Below are 17,719 nucleotides of genomic sequence, written 5' to 3'. Positions count from 1 at the left end.
AAACTATTTGCGTTCTGATGTTTTATATCACGTTCTTCCTACTGTTGTGAAATCTACATCTCTTGGCAACTTGCTCTCCCTCCCTCCCTCTCTCTCTCTCTCTCTCTCTCTCTCTCTCTCTATTCCAGTATTATAATTTACCGTGAGTAGCCACAATGATTTCTATTAGCTACCCTATACTGATAATGTATTTTTTTCTGAGATAACTCAGTAGTTATATGTACTTTGACACCATTAGTTCACTTCTCTCAAGTAACAATACAAAATTATTTTCGGAATATTTTACTTTGTCAAGTTTTCAGAAACATCAAGTAAGTTGACTCAGTAAACTTTCTAAAAAAAATTGCAAACATAATAAATAGAGAAATAAACATTTACGTCATGTATATGGAATATACTTTTGTAATACCTCAGTTTTTAAATTTAATTCGTTTCCTTACATACCTATTACTTTTATTATGGACCTTATTTTAGATTGCTGACATTGAAATATTTCCCTCTATTTTTGTCATGCCAAGTTATCATCTTTTCCGCTATACATTAATGATAAACAATATTTGTATCAATACACTAGTTATCGGGCTTACAACCAGGTAAATTCAACGTCGTCCGACGTTTCGAGAAAAGACTATATTCTTCTCATCTTCAGAAGTATAGTATGGGAGAATGAGAAAAATTAAGGTCGAAGTCGATTTATCTTCTTCCAAGAGAAAGAAAGGGCGTCTAGCCACTGAAACTACTTTATCCAGAGTGGTTATACCTAGGTACAAATAGGTGAAGTTGATTGAAGTCGAACAATGGATGACTCTGGTTGGACAAGGTGACCTTCTTGTATTGACGTAATCTGACTGAACTTCTCTTCAAGTCTCCCAGTCAAGCATTGGTGAGTTTAAAAGACGAGGTCGTCTTCTGATTGGCATAGAGGCTTCGGTAATATCTATAGAGAAATTGGTTCTGTATGTAAATCTCACAATTTACGTGGAAAACTGAAGGTCGTAGTTGTTTTCTTCTTCGATCCATCTTGTTAGGGTAATAGATGTAAATTTACACGAGTTGTTCGGAGAATCCTGATTTTCTTAAATATACGGTGAATGTAGGAACTAATTGCCTTCTGAAAATGAGGAAGATAATTAAATTGAACTATTAAGACATTGAGCAGAAGGTTCTTCAGCCACGTGGCTGAAATAATTTATTAAGTATTAATTGCTACTCTATCAGTTGAAAATTTTTGTTTGTTTGTTATTGTCTTGAGTATTTTTTTTTCACTCTGCACACTGGTGTCCACTGTGTGTGTCTGTGATTTCAGGAACTTGGTCCTGGTTTGGAGGTCTGATTGTTGGTGGTTTTGTTCTGTAAGATTCGATCAGGTGGTCTGTTTCGTCCTTCTTAATTTTTCTTCTTGATGTTATGATGAGGTTCTACTGTTTTCCTTTCCTTTAAATTACTTGGTTAGTAGTGGTTGCCTATACCTATCATTCACTTGGTTTTTGAGCACCCTTCTGGTGGAAATTGTTTGGATGTAAAAAGAAAATATGCATCAATTGATACATATGCCTCAATTCATGAATATTTTAATGGTACCATAGTTTCGAATGTAGAATTTGAACAAACGTTGTGTGTTTGTCTATTGTTTATGTGCAGGTTTTTTTTTTTTTTTTTGTCAGATAATATTGTAGTGATCCAGTTGGTGATGTGTCCGATAGCGTTTTCGATGGTTTGCGTGATGAGATTTTGGGATAAGCTGTAAGAGTTGCTGTTGTTTTCTTCTTTGGTATTTCCTGTAGTGATGTTACTGTGGTTAGTTTCCTGTTTTTTATTGCGCCTGTGATTTCGAGTTCGGCGGAAGATTGAGGTGGGAGGAGGGGTCTTTTTATGCTACGTCTACTATAGTTGCTGTTCTTTGGTCTTTGGTTCTTATGGTTATTTAGTGGTCAATCTTTGCAATTGCTGGTGGTGGCTGGTTTTCATAGAGACCGGTGGGATTACAGACGAGAGTTATGATGTCTTCCAGCTGAAGAACACTGTGATAGATCAGGGATTCTTGGTAATTCCTGTAGTGATACAGGCATGGTGGACATGTGCTGCTGCCTGTCCTATGGCCCTGAATCTTGCACGTTGCACAAAAATTGTTGCTCCGTGGAGTGGAGCATTTCTTTGTGTGTGCTTCGCCACAGGTGTATCACACATGTTTGCTTTTGCAGGTGTCTTTCTTGTGAAACACAGAGGTTGAGTCATTTATATTGAGCCAAAGTCAGTGTGCAATTGTAACACGCGTGCGCAATCCATCGCCGTGAGAGTGCAACGAGGTAAGTAACAACATCTCGTTAGTCATACAGTACAGCAGTGTGGTCAATCGTAGAGTGATGACGCCGAAACTAAACAGATTCCGGAAAGGATTCATTCTGGGCCTTTCCGACGCTAAGTTCACGACTCAGAAATGCAGACTGTTGACGCCAAGAGGCAAAGTACGTTATTCCTCCAGTACGCAAAGAGTTTCCCAAAAGGGATCATGATTGTGGCTGGTTTCTGCGTTTCCCAAAGGTGATTGAAACGTCAAAATCAAAGCTGTGTACTTTCAGACTCATGTCCTGTCTGAAATGTACCAACTTGAAATATCAGCATTATACGGTCAAGACGTAAACCAGGTTGAACTGCACCAAGAAAAGGCAACCAGTCACACGGCCAAAACCGCTGAAATTCTATCGCTGTATGGAACAGGAAACTGGAATTTTGTCAATTCCTTTCTCTGACATCCCTGTCAGGAGTCCAGATGCCAGCCCAATGGCTGTCGGACTCCTCAAGCCGAGCCTGTCCCATCGTCGAATCCACACCGTCTCCGGCCTAGGGAAAGCCTGTAAAAAGGAGTGGGATGCAATACCCATGGTCCAGTTGCAATGTAGCCTCCTGCAACGGAAACTCCGATACCGGGCAATCAAACATAACCGATAGTAGAAACACGGTTTTCCTAGGTAAATGGTACATACAAATTCAGCTCAATATAAATGAAAAAAACCTTTGTATTTGTAGCAGTTAGCGCAGGATGGGGGATGAGGTGCAATTCAACTTTATTCTACGTGGCACAATTTATTTTTAATGTATACCCCAACTCCTAGTAATCTGATCACTTCCATCGGGTTATATGTAAAGAGGCGGCTAGCCTGGTTGTTCCATGGTATGATTGAATTCTGCGTAAGTTGTGAAAATGAACACACTGATGAAATAACTCATCTTTTATCTCTTCTGTTGTAACTTCCGTTGGGACTTCAATTTTCACACATGTGAAGGATGCCACAGTCTTGGGGTATGAGGTCAGCATCTGCTGTCCATCTGCGAAGTGGGCAAGCAGTTCAAAGTTGTTGTGGCGACATCTCTGCTTAAACAGGGCCAATTCTTTTTTCTACTGAATGGCATCTTCAAGTATGACTCTGTGTATGTGACGCGGTGAGGTACTAGTTCTTGGAGGATTTTACTTAATAGGTTATGGAGTGTATTGCTTTCAATGCTTCTCAGGTATAGGTGTTATGAAGTGGGGGAAGTAGATGCCTTAAGTAAGGTCTGCCAGCAATGAGGTTACTTCTTGGTGTGAGGGGTTAGTGGTTGAGAGTGAACTAGCTTGCTGGTTGAGAGCTTCTCTGGTAAAGAAAAAGGAGGAATGTGATCGGTCGATAGAGACGCCTGATCAGTATCAATCTATGTGCTCGTTTTGATTGGTTGGCTGTCTGGATTTGTTCACAGGTTCTGATTGGTTGTATTGTTTTCGCGCTGTACCAATAAATGGAACCCATGTTAGGCTAAGCTGTAAGCCGGCGTCTATGGTAAAATTTTTGCCTTCCTCCAGTATTGCTATGGCTTCCTTGAATTTCAGTCCTTATTTCAATATTTTTATCATTCTGTATAGCTAATGTGATATATCCAAATATTTTTATCACTTTCCATATTCCTCTTCTTGAGCAATTATGAATAAAAATATTAATTAAATTTTACGAAATAATGAAACATGAAAATTGTGAACAAATAAGTGTAATGTAGCCTTAGGCATTCAAAACAATGCATTATGCCAAATTATGTAATGTAATATTGTATATACAAACATGTGGCAAAAAGAATTGCATGGGAATGTGAGACTTCTCATGTATGAACAAAGCTAAATATAGAATAGCCATCAAAGCAATGCTGCATGGTTAAGAATAGATCATATATTCTTAGACGAAAATGGTTGTTTAAAAGTATAACATATTAGTAATTAAACATATCAAGCTTTTACTTATAATGTTCGTTTCCAAACATTGCTTCCAAATGTTGCTTGTTTCTAGGTACAATAGAAGTGAGCCTTTATAACGTAAACAATATGAACGTCAAAGATTTATATCTGTCTGAAATTTTGGAACATTTTTCTACTTTTTTTTCACTGATTTTTCTTTACGTTAAATTAAAAGTTCAATATTAGATTTAAATAGTTCAAACCAATAACATGCCGCGAATTTATAGGTATTTCACGACTTTTACGATAAAAGGTTATGAATGATTTTTCTACTGAGCAATAAGATGAAAGCTTATTTCAGATATGATCCTACCAGACAGAAATATTAATTAGAATTATTATTATTATTTAACTAACAGCGCTCTAAATGTAGCTAAGTCGAATGAAGTTTTGGCAGAAAAAGTTTTTGGTGCTTTAATGAACGAAGATAATTTCTCGTGAAGCAAGAAAAGGTAACGATGATTTTCCTTCCCATGTATCTCAAATATAGAATGAGTTTTTAGCTTAACGTATAACATTTCTTCCCTGTTAGGCTAAAGGAGAGACTGATGAAAGTAAGAATCACAGGAGAACCTATGGCGGATCAGACATGCCCTCCCGTCTCGAAAAAAAGAAGAAAATCAAATTCAGATTGGATAAAATGTCAATTTAAGTTATTTTCAAGACCTATGATATTTTGTGTTTTATTTCTCAGATAAATCTTCCTTTGTGTGTGTGTGTGTGTGTTTTGAAAACCCCACAACAAACTTCTAGAGAAAATGTAATAGAATGTTCAGTCATCAAACTATTAAACAGTACATCATTTGTTAATAATAATAATAATAATAATAATAATAATAATAATAATAATAATAATAATAATAATAATGTTCATTAGGTACCAAACAGCATACATAGCCACAAATGCACCCAGACAGCAGACACATAATACATGCAGTCCTACATATACAATAGTCTTAGATTATATTTAACAGGAGGCAAAATACACCAGCAATACAAACTATACATGCAGTTGATATCGTAAAATAATAATAATAACAATAATAAAATGAACATACAAAAAAATTAAAAGATTACCTATGAAATGTAAATAAAGACTCGTAACTAAGATAAAAAGAAAAAGTGCAGTGTCCGAAAAAATAATAAAAGCTTAAACCTAGAAGAAAAGAAAAGATTGATAGGAAAATAAAAGAAGATATAAATAGATGACTAAATTACGAATTTACAACACTTAGGGAAAACCTTTCAAATATTGCTCGCTAAATTAATTAAGTAAATAATAAAGATCCTTGAGAAATTTAATAAGTTCTAAACGAACTTTAATAAAGTTAGTCTGGAAAATATCTAAAACAGAGTAATATTTGTTTCCAGTATCTATAGTTCTATAAATAGAAGATTTTAGAGTAGGAACATTCGAGAGAAGGAACACAATTTCTAATGTTGCGGTAAGGAGTTCTTATGGAAAATAAGAAGTCAATAAAGAAACTTCGATGAAGAATATTATGAAAAAAAAATCAGATCGAAGATATAACGCCTATCGGTTAAAGATAATAAGTGAAGTTCTTTGGATATACAAGACAAGCTTATATGGTTATAATAATAATAATAATAATAATAATAATAATAATAATAATAATAATAATAATAATAATAATAATAATAATAATAATAATAATAATAAGAAGAAGAAGAAGAAGAAGAAGAAATATAAGACAATATATAAATGATAGCGTAGTTACTGAATGTTTTCCCGATTTCACTGTCCACTAATAATTCTGATTTTTTCTTTTTAAGCGATAACCAAAGAATTTAAGTCCGATAAAGCTTTAAACACATAATGGCAGTTATATGGTTTTGCACCTATTTTATTATAGCAAAACAGACCATTAAATATTGACCTGATATCCCGATAGTAATTTAACGGCTTGTGGCAAGTTAATGGTAAACGAACTAGATTTATTATTATTATTTAACCAATAGCGTCCTAAATGTAGCTAACTCGAATGAAGTTTTAACTTTCGAGTAAGCTAGAAAAGTAAGTTCAACATTCCCTTGCAATGCAATATAATGACATATACCAAACAAGCTTTCCTTGCTATCTGCAGGTGCATTACCGAACATAGACTACCTACATATTGTTCTGTGGTCCAGTCTTAACCCATTCCATCTAATAACTCAATTTCGCCTCCTCCACATGATCGACTAGGTCATTTTAACAAGAACAATTTAGCAAAATGAGCTCTGAGCTGTAAGATAATGTTTTCATCTGAAATTTGAGTTTATAAAATCACTTCTCTAGAAAAAGTAGTCTTATGCAAAAGTCCGTCTGCTTTTGTAAAACTTAGAAAAAATCATTTTTTTCACCGAAATTCACTAAATTTAGGCCATATGTTCGAATTTTAAATGTACCGGTGTAAATTTACAAATACCTGTACCATTAATAAACAACTAAAATAAAGTGATTTCATGCTAGTAGAAGTGGGAAACTTAATCTTTAAAACTTAAGATTAAAGCCATAATTAATGTTTTTATTCATTTGTTTCCAAAATTTAGATCCTTTGCACAAACTGAAACTAAAATATAGATTTTTTCAATAACTTTTTCTTTATTAGTGTATAAATACGTAACTATTAGAATTCGGTACTCGAATTCTCTTTTTCCGACCCGCCCTATTATACATATGTATTGTTTTGCCATGTTCCTATACATGGAATAAACAATTTTGTTCACTCTATTCCAGACTATTGTAGCCTACTCCGTATTAGTAACTCTAAATAATTTCTCAGATGCGTAATTGTTTTAAATTATAATAATTTCTGTCGTACATATCCGATTCTACTAAACTTCACCATCATATATCTTCTTTAAAATTTAATGAAGATAACAATTTCTTTGCTTATGGTCTACGAATTTATATAATCATTACGTTGGTCAACAATTGTAATATACTGTATATAATCATTTCTTTAATCAAATTTTATATCATTCAAATGAAATTTGTACCTGAAAAGTCGTATTATCTTACTTCTCATATCATAGATCAAAGTAGGCGCAAGCCAAAAGAATTACTTAGGACGCGATTCATGTAAATAGCATACATATACTATGAATTCATATTAGGCTCAGAATATAAACGTTTAGCGTCTAACCGTGACTGCATTTACGAAGATTTCTTAGCATTGACGTAGAGAAGAAAAAGTGCGCATGTATTAATAGAAATATCCTTGAATGGAATATTATATCTGCATCCACGTCAGTGTCTTAGTAAAATCTTGTGTTGCTTTCAATTAATAAAATCCATAGCATGAATGTAAATATTTTATGTGAAATGCAAATGAAGACTAGTATATACACAAACTGTAGCAAATTTATGCAAATCTATGACGTTTTACTACAGTACTTACAGTTAGTTAGACAATGCGCTGGTATATATATACTTGTAAATTATACTTTCTTTCTAAAATACTCCAAATATATGGCATAACTTAAGTAAGAGCAATTACTTCTACTGTAATATAAAGTTCAACTATAGTATAACTAATAAGAAAGAGATTTAATTATGACAAAAGACAACATTTATTTTATTTTATTTATTTAATTTTTGAAACTAAAATAATCCATATGAATCAGTAAAAAAATACTAAGTCATGAAGTTTGTACTTGTTTGTAAGTGAGAACTAAAACAGGTATCTGAAGTGGGTGAAATATTCATGATATATGAGTTAATTTGGTGTTGGTTGAACTTGACAGTATATTTTCCCAAGTTGTATACGGTAGAAAATATTAATAATTAATATCATTAAGGTGTATATACTTTGCTAATGTCTTCTTCTGTCTTCCTGACGTTCAAAAATAGGACATTTCTAAGAAACATTTACTGTTTCGGATTATGGCAGTATTCTGTAAATACTGAAGAGCTATGTTGGAAATGTTATTCTTTAACTTTTGCAACATGAAAAAGACCCCTAAATTTTAATCAAATTCATAACTTACACAAAGTAATTGATACCGGGCATACAATACATAACTCGACAGTTTTAAAGTTCCAAAAAAATATTTAGTAAAGAGATATCATATTGTATTCCAGTTCTCTTATCATCTTGTATTCTCTGTCCTATTTGAAAATTAAGAACATATTTTTTTTAATGTTTTTCTACCTTCGGGATCTAACTATGCCGTAAATTGGGATCAAAGAGTGGTAAGTAAAATAATAATAAAAGCTTAATCTATGAGGAATAATAACAGTCCAGAAGTTCTAATTATGCAGTAATTAGATAATTAAAGATGCATTGTCAATTCCAAAAGATGATATGAATAAGTAATACTTCTTAAAAAAATACTGTTTGATAAAGCCGTTATTTAAACTTATTTGACTTTATCCTTTCCCTTCTTGTCTACAATACCAGGATCAAAAGTTAGTAAGTTATTTAAAAATTTGAAATATTAACAATTTGGAAAGCATCTTAGATTATGAGAAACTCAGAGCTTCTAGAGTGCACTTGTTTTTATTTTTTTCATTTGGTTATAAAGGTATCGTCATGCTATGAGATGCCTAGTAATGATTTGCTTTCTTTTCTTAAAACTCCTTATAGTATTTTACATTAGCTTTAATATACTTATCATTGCAAGAAATTGTTAGTATCTGATCAAAATATAATTAGAACAATTTAAGGTAGATTGATAATTCTTTGATTATTTCTAAATGAAGTAGTAATTTGGAATGATTCTTGAAGCACGTTATGCAAACACGCAGCTTTTCTATCTCTGTATGCTTATTAGAAATTATATTGCTTTCAAATAATAATTTAAAACTTCATAAATGTAGAAGAATCAGTTAAATTGCTTCAACTTCAGGAGACGTTAATCCTTTGCATGACATCTATTGCATTTTGCATTAATGGCTTGCTTCTGCAGGTGGCTGATACGGTGCTGGAACGTGTCGCTGGGCAAGAAAGTGCACCAGGAAAACAGGTAATTCATAACTAGGTTTGATTTTCTACGTTTTGTTTGTTTATATTCCTGCTCTTAATGTAATAATATTTTATCTTAATATTGGGTTGATGGGACATTGTGCAATGTTTTTTTCTTTATTAGTTTGTTTTCTTCAATAAAAGAAGCACTTAATAGCGCGTGTTTTGTTTTTACAATCTAGGAAAGTATTAGTTATTATATTATGAAATGTTTTACCATTATGATATTTCTTACTACCATAGGCACTCAGTAAATAATTCTGTTAAAGAGTTAGTATATTTTTAAAAGCGTAATAGTTCTAATGTAGAAACTTGTAAAGAAAGATTATATGTGAATGCTACACATGTATTTAAGAAAGTTAAATGAGATAGGACTTTAAAAAATATTTTTGAAAATTCGGATCTAAAAAATAGTGAAACATGTTTCAAAGTGTCATACTGTATTTTTTCCTCAAGAGCTATTTAGTTTTTGTTGTTGTACATTCTTCAATGAAACACAGCTAAAGAACGTATCTGTATATATATATATATATATATATATATATATATATATATATATATATATATTTGTTTTTTAACGTTACTATGTACAGTTTTGTTTTCGAAAACTCATGTACACTCATCTTATCAAAAGCCTTTTACTCTTAACTAAAAGCGGAATTAAATCTATTAAATAGAAGATTTTTCTGTCTATTTATGATTCTTTCTTCAGGTTATAACACTGGATTGCTCTAGAAACGAAAATAAGGGCTTTTAAAAGAGATGGGGAACCCGTTTTTTTTTTTTTTTTTTTTTTGAAAAATATTATACCTTTATCTTAATTGTATTCAGATCATTCAACAGGAATATGAATACGTATATTAATTATCAGTTTTAATTTTCATTTCTTGTCTAGTCTTCACACTAACTAGCTTTTGGCTCTTCTCTGGAATCTTTTTCATGGTTGATGATGAAACATAAAAAAATAAAACAATAGAACATCAAGAGAGAAAAAGAAACACATTTATCTGGGAAGAATAAGTACAAAGTCACTACAGTAACTAAGAACAATGTATTTTGTACTACTTTGTATCCGGTGAACTCATTCTTTTCGTTCCTGACAAAGACTCTCCAGGGGAGAATGAAAAGCTAGATAGTACAAAAAATCTAAATAAACCAAAATTACAAGTACCCTGTATGTAGGATATTAAGATCGTTGATACCAAGGAAAATAAATTAAGAAATAATGAGACATATTTACGAAAACTTGAACCAACAAAACTAGATAAGACATAACACTTTAGGATCGAAACAAGCATAAGAAATATTGAGTGAAAATTTTATAATTTTATGAAGGGTATTCTTTATGTTTATAATTGTCTTGATAATACTGTTTCCGAGCAAAAAATAAAGCTTAAATCTTGTATTATTTGTTGCTGTGTAATTACTGTATTCTTTTGTTACTGTTGATAGATCGAAAATCTGCCATAGTGATACGTGTGAGACCATATATATATATATATATATATATATATATATATATATATATATATATATATATATATATATATATATATATATATATATATATATATATATATATATTCAAAAAGGACAACTTTTAGAAGATAATGCATAAAAATATGCATGATAGCTTAATTTGCCCAATGCAAGTTGAATAAAAAAGTTATTTCTATCAAAGATAAAGTACCATAGTCTGACGTTGATGGACGCTTATTTTTTTTTTACTTTTATTTCTAATTGTTTAGTTTAAAAGTCAATAAATTTTCATATTTTTTCAAAGCTTTATGTGTAAAACTATTTTCGAAGTTATATGTTGAAAATATGTGTAAGATATGAGAGGATGAAAGTAATGTCATTTATCAGTAAATGACTTATAGAATATTAAATGCTATCAAGCAAAACTGGATATTAAGGTAAACGATTATCAACACAAAAGCAAATATAATATTGTAAGATTACTGTTCTTTATACACTATAAGCGTTAAAATATTCTAAATAGTTGATGAATGCTAATCATCTTACTAGTTAGTATGAAAAATGAACGTTTACGAAGAGAAACGCGTATTTATACAATCAGATAATTGCACTAAAAATATCAAGAGAATGAAAATCGAAACATAACAAGCAACAATAGTTTTAACAATAAGTTATTGTTTGATTTCTCTTAAGAACTGTAATAATAACAAAATTCTTATAGAAACGTTAAACAAATTGGCTCTTCATATTCTTGTCAATTTTTAGCTTTACTTAACATGGAATTATACTTCAAAATACTGCATTCAAATTGAATTACTAGTCCAAGTTTAAACTCGTGCTTTAAAATTATTTTGACCAATAAACAGGAATACAAGTTGTTATTTAATTTTTTTTAAACAAAAAGAAAATGTGAAACTCTCTAAATTGTAGTTTCATATATTTATACAGACATGGTGCATTTTAATACATGTCACAATAAATATGCTTTGAACTTTAAATATGAACATCTTTTAATCAACTATATATTGCTTCTTCATTTAGATTAATAAGTAGCGTTTACGAAGTCGTTTCAACGGCATTCATCACGCATCAATGAATACGAATTACAATTTAATCTTTCGAAGATAAGATATGCTGCATATAGTTGATTAAAATGTGTAAGAAAGTATGAAATAATGCTGATATCTTGAATAGATTTTTATGTATTAAATTTGCAATTGAACAACTTTAGCATTTGAATTTATAAACATGCAACTTATTGTACGTTGTTTTCGTTTCAGGTCGTACACAGACAATTTAATTCGCCAATCAATCTTTATTCGGACCAAAACATAGCTGAGACGATTGCATCGCAAACAGGTGTTACTCCGTAAGTATTAAGTTTAATTATCAAGGGGAAACTATGGCAACCTAGAAGGAATTATATTATTTTTCTTCCTCTTCACTTAAAATAAGAAAAGTTCAAAGTAAATTCAATATAGAATTACTGCTTCACATAAAGCTTCATCAAAGAGAATACTTAATAGTATAAAAATATTACAAATGTAATAACGAATCAATAAAAAATAGTTCTTTAAATTCATATTAAAATGTATGTTTACTTAGAATAAATGAAATGAGTTAGAATAATGATCTTACTGAAATAAAACTTTTCTAAAGAGTGGGACTTTTCAAATTGTCGAATTATAAAACTAAATTAAATATTCAACTAAATAACTACAAAACAAATATATATATATATATATATTGTTCATTATGTAATTATAATTTATTTATGAAACTACATTTTATACACATTTAATTGTTTTTTACAATGTTATTTTACAAATAATTCACAAATATAATAATAATTATAGAAGATCACACAATATCACTGACTGACGTGGTAAATCCATCTCACTTCTACATTTGAGTGGAAGTATTACTTCTCAACAAAAGTTTTACACGAAATTATGTATTAATAAGTTCATTATGATTCATATGTAACCTTATAGATCATTGTAAGAATGCAATACGAAACAATATGAATTCATATTAATCAATTCAGTTAATTGAAATTTTAAAGTCAAAGAAAATAGCATCTGACCAAAGCAAATACTTATAATAACCAATCTTTGTTAGTTCGACCATAACTATGACATAGAAAAGAATATTTTGTTAGGTATTATTTTTAAGTTATAAATAGTTCCAAAGCTAGAATGACCATTATTCAAAAATTTTATATTGATCACGTACAATCATAATAGAAATTAACAAAGTCTATAAAATTCAACAAACAATATATATATATAAACAACATATCAATATCTTCAGAGTTACACAATAGGAAAATGATTATCTTCATTACAATTTATAATTTATTTTCGTACTTCTGTATTATGCTTTGCTTATTTCTTTATTTTTCTTTAACGTATATCTCAAACAACATTTCATTTAACATTCTGTTAACTTCTGTGTTGGTTACCGCATTTATTTTTCTTGATGCTGCAGTTTTATCACAAGATTAGGCTGTTTCTGCACAGCAAAGCAAAATTAAATTGAATTTCGATGCCGTATTAGCTAAATGTAAATTACCAAGATACATTAATGAAACGTCAGAAACCAAAAATATCGAAACTAAGGTAACTCGACCCACTAAAAACCAGAAATTAATATAAAATACCTCTAAAACAATCATGAATAAATATTGACTACTTATTTGTGGTGGCAAATTAACGTGATAATATTACCATTTATTACTCAGTATGTATTTTATTTTCATTTACTTTTTTGTATATTTTGACAATAAATTTAACAAGTAATGAGTAAATTAATTTTATGTGAACTTAATACTTTAAAAGAATTTTACGTATTATAAAAGTATAGTATAAATTACTTTCTATATTCAATATTAATTACTAAATTCTAAATATTATTGTGAATTCTTTAATGATGAAGCTTTTAACCATAATTACATTATGAAGTAAATACCATTTACTGTTCTTATAGTGCATTATATTATGGCATACTTTATATAAAAAAAGAAAAGTCAGAAGAACAGCTATGAATTTCTTCGTGGTTGCCATCTGGTGAGATTTACTGAACCCAATATATCATAATTATTTTGTGAAACAGACACTGGCCAGCAATAATAACATTTAAAATAAACTTGAAAAATCTCACTAGGGCAGACGGGGCTCTGCAGCCACTATAACATGTTAATTTTTAAACATTTACTCACTAAGCATTAAAAATTCTCAAAAGCTTTAATTATTGGTGAAAAGTAACACAGTTTTTCTCAGTGCATTTACAAGGTTTGAATTAAGTTTTCTGAGCAATAATAAGGTTTAATAATATTTCACGTGTTTTATTTTGTTTTCTATTTTCAACTAATTGTAAACTGGGTGTGTGTGTTGACTTATGATTCAACTCCCCCTGCAGGCAAAATTTAAGTCCAAGACCATATCAAGCTCCCATGTCACCGAAGCCAGCTTCTCTTTCACCGAGACCATCAAAACTGAGGCAAGTAACGCATTCATAAAACAAAAGGCTACTGCATTGTTTGGCTGAGTAGTGGGATGCTGCATTTTACGTCTATCTCTATCACTGACACACTGAACTTTCTCAGTATGCGATAATTAACTCTCTATTTCTTAGTAACAATAGTAGAATAACAAATGCTGCTAATGTTAGTTAATTGTCTCTCTTCTTATAACAAATCAAAATTCTTCAACAGTAGATGTTAGTAATACATATCTCACTGTATCACATTATTCCGAATCAAAGAAAGTAACAGGTTAAAATATTACTTATAGAGATCTCAATGTAACACAGGAACTTCCAGACATTGAAATGATAAGAATATGATATATGATACAGAAGAGATTTGCAATTCAATTTATTTAAATAAGTCGCAGAATATTCAAGATTAACTGGTTAAATGTGCACAAGAAGTTGCATCCTCAGTATCATATATTTCAGATTTTCACTAAGATAGAAATTTGTTACTCTCCTGGTTACTGATAGTGCAAATATATATAGAAAATTCAAACGTAACACTTTAAACTTTAAGAAATGATTCCTCACATGAAAACGAGACAAATTATAGCCCAACGTGGTAGCATATTTATGCTATTTATGCCATTTTGGAGCTATGACCCACGAAAATTTGTCGGAGTGATAAAAAAAAAAAAGAAGCTATAACTAGTGAACTGAATGTCGGATCAAGGCTAGGTAGAAATTGTAGGGCGCTCAAGGACGGCGATAGATTTACCTTGAAAGGTAGGAAAAAATTTAAAAGGTTTCCTATCAATGAACGGTGATAAAACAGGAACTAAACTGGTATGCATTCCATATTCACTGTTTAATTAAAATACAAAATTGTTGCCTAAAGCTGTGGAATAAATTCAATAATATTTGTGTGTGTGTGTCTGTATGTGTGTGTTAAAATTTCCATCGATTAAAATATTCTATCACAAATAAACTATTCTATTGTAAGATATACACAACTTTAATATTTAATGAAATAAGTTCTATTAAAGACAATTTTGGTGAAGATATTCTCAAGATTTAATAAGTTACAAAGCCTAAAAATTATCTAACATTCCATTTAAAAATTGCCTACATTGTAAGTAAAATTAAGAAAGTCGTAATTTTATTAGATTTTAAGATTCATGTAATGAAATATTTTTTTCTAACTTTAGTAAAAAAAAATAAAATATAGCTAAACCAAACACTTACTTATTACTAATTGGTGTTAATTTTGGCAATATTATCATTTCCTTTATCAAATACAACTTTGCCCGATGAAGGCAATGATATATTCCTGAAATTGTTACACAGGTTAGTAATAATTAACTGTTTTGTTTAAGCAGATTTTATTTTCATTTTTACGTAAATTGCACCAAAGTAAAATCTACATTTTATATTGAAATCGTTCGTTTAGTGCCCCAGTTTAGATCGAAAGAGACATTGAAAAATATAGAAGAGAAATTATATAATTATTAGCATAATGGTTGTATGAAAAGTACAAGTACTCTAGGAAAAAACTACGCACATGATGTTTATAAACCGTGATTCTAATATGATCTGGAATTAAATCTATGATTGTAACCCTTGGTACTATATCGTTTGATTAGCTTTGCCACAAAAAGAGATAACTAAGTTGCATTAAAGCACATAAGAACCACCAAAGAATGACATCGTTTAGGAATTAATTTATTTGACGCTCATTTAAGATGCAACACGATTAAATAAATATGAGTAACAACCGTAATTAACACAGTATTGAATGGGATTTATCAGAAACGTTAATAAACGTAGTTAATTGTATTCAAAAGATTCATTTTGAATCTGCAATACGTAGATATTTGATAGAAAATTTTGTAAACTACTGTGAGATAAATGAATAATCTTGCTTCCTGATTATGCTCTCTATGAAAAGTCATGTAGACTCCACTTCATATGACAACGTGTAAACAAGGCAAATTAATATGATCTTCGTCAGTCTTAAGCCTTTCATTTTATTTCTCACATGTCATTTTTGCATTAATAATAATTTTTCAGAATTTGTTTCATGCAGTTTTCAAAGTGTCAGGTTCTTTAAGTAGGAATACTACTTACAAATAAGATAAAATTTTCTTAGCTGTGCAGGTAAATTATAGTGATAATATTTCTTTTTCTGTGTGTTTTCAGTCAACTTTTCTACTTATGAGAGCCAGATTTCTTTAAATTATGAGGCCCCATGATCAATTACGATTTATTATCAGCTTCCAATTAGTGCTCTTGTAGTTAATATTAATTATTTCCTTTCGTACATGCGTAATTATTGTTCTTGGGAGTTTTTTTTTCTTTCTTATGAGAAGCATATATGGGCCGTTGGCCTGTTCGTGGCAGGAACGAGTACCTTTGTCTTTGACGTCTTCATTGAATAGATAACCAATCAAAATATTATTTTTTCTGCGTTAAAAAAAATTATTACAACCATTTATGATTGAATCAAAATAAAAAATAATTTTTTTTTCACTTATGGTAAAATGCTCTAGTGAAGAAATAAGGAGAAAAATAAAGATAAAAGCAATTAAGTAACTTTTTTCTAGAAACATTAAGTTTAAAATTTCTTATAGATCCTTTTTATGTGTGGATAAATGAATGATGATACAGGATTATTAATAACATATAAACTTTTAAAATTTAAAATAAAAAGTCATTAGAGAAGTTTTCGAGGAAGAAAATATGGGGCCTTCAGAGCACAAAAGAATCAAATCCAATTACCATAGTTGCGAGAAAAGGGGACATAAAACTCGTGTAGTGTACTTAAGTACATGAAAAGTTGACACTGTTTTCTTTTTTTTTTAATATTAGAATTATTTACGATTTTATGAGTCTTTTAAGCCCTGAAAGGAGCTTTATATAGAGATCTTAAAGACGAAATATGTCCGAAATGAGTAAAAGTGGACTCGATTCTCTTGTACGAAAATAAAATAAAAATGAAATCTTTCAGTTTAGCGTTCCACGTTTATGCCTGTGAGGCTAAGGGAGACGGATGATTAAGTTAAGTGACTGATGATGGGGGAACTAGTAAAATGAGAATGTAGAAGGAAACGGAAGTACCCTGCGGAAACCCACCGATACATTGTTGTCCACCACAAACTTGCTTAGTCGGGGATCTAACCAGGTACCCCTCGCCTCAGAGGTAAACTTCTACCACTGAGTCCCTGTGCCCCTGATTCCCTTGTACAAGTACAATGAACGTGTTATATTTCATGCACTAATAAGCTACTTTTTTGACGGTATAAAAGGAAAATTGAACATAAAAAGACCCAAGTAATTCCTTAAAAGCTAAGTTAAAAACCTCGTTTTGATTCGCTGTACGATGCCCGTTAGATCTTTGAACTAAGAACAAATGTACCTTGCAAACATGTTGTTTTGGGAATTAGGGTAAAACGTTTTAAGGATGAAATCTCAATTTTTACACCATTACAAGAATGTCCTTTATCTCGAATGGTGCTCGAAATAAAAATAGTTCCCG

General features: G+C 30.6%; 1 protein-coding gene and 1 long non-coding RNA gene across 7 annotated transcripts in view; one reads left to right on the top strand and one right to left on the bottom strand.

Moving 5' to 3' along the window:
* LOC145662837 (uncharacterized) overlaps positions 1 to 17,719 on the bottom strand; it is a 127,458-nt gene that overhangs the window by 20,488 nt on the left and 89,251 nt on the right. The window lies entirely within an intron of this gene.
* The window catches only part of Zasp66 (PDZ_signaling and DUF4749 domain-containing protein Zasp66), a 177,473-nt gene that overhangs the window by 138,472 nt on the left and 21,282 nt on the right, over positions 1 to 17,719 (top strand). For 3 of the 5 annotated variants that reach the window (XM_081728747.1, XM_081728746.1, XM_081728748.1), the window contains 3 exons: positions 9,176 to 9,232; positions 11,991 to 12,079; positions 14,131 to 14,211. In XM_081728747.1, coding sequence (XP_081584873.1) covers positions 9,176 to 9,232; positions 11,991 to 12,079; positions 14,131 to 14,211 — 227 coding nt within the window. The remainder of the gene's footprint in view (positions 1 to 9,175; positions 9,233 to 11,990; positions 12,080 to 14,130; positions 14,212 to 17,719) is intronic. The other 2 variants (XM_081728749.1, XM_081728751.1) reach the window with 2 other exon arrangements.

Source organism: Thermobia domestica, chromosome 10 (genome assembly GCF_964235325.1).
Source record: "Thermobia domestica chromosome 10, izTheDome1.hap1.1, whole genome shotgun sequence".
Lineage (NCBI taxonomy): Eukaryota > Metazoa > Arthropoda > Insecta > Zygentoma > Lepismatidae > Thermobia > Thermobia domestica.
The sequence above is the reverse complement of the archived record's forward strand: the minus strand, read 5'-3'. Positions and strand labels throughout refer to the sequence as shown.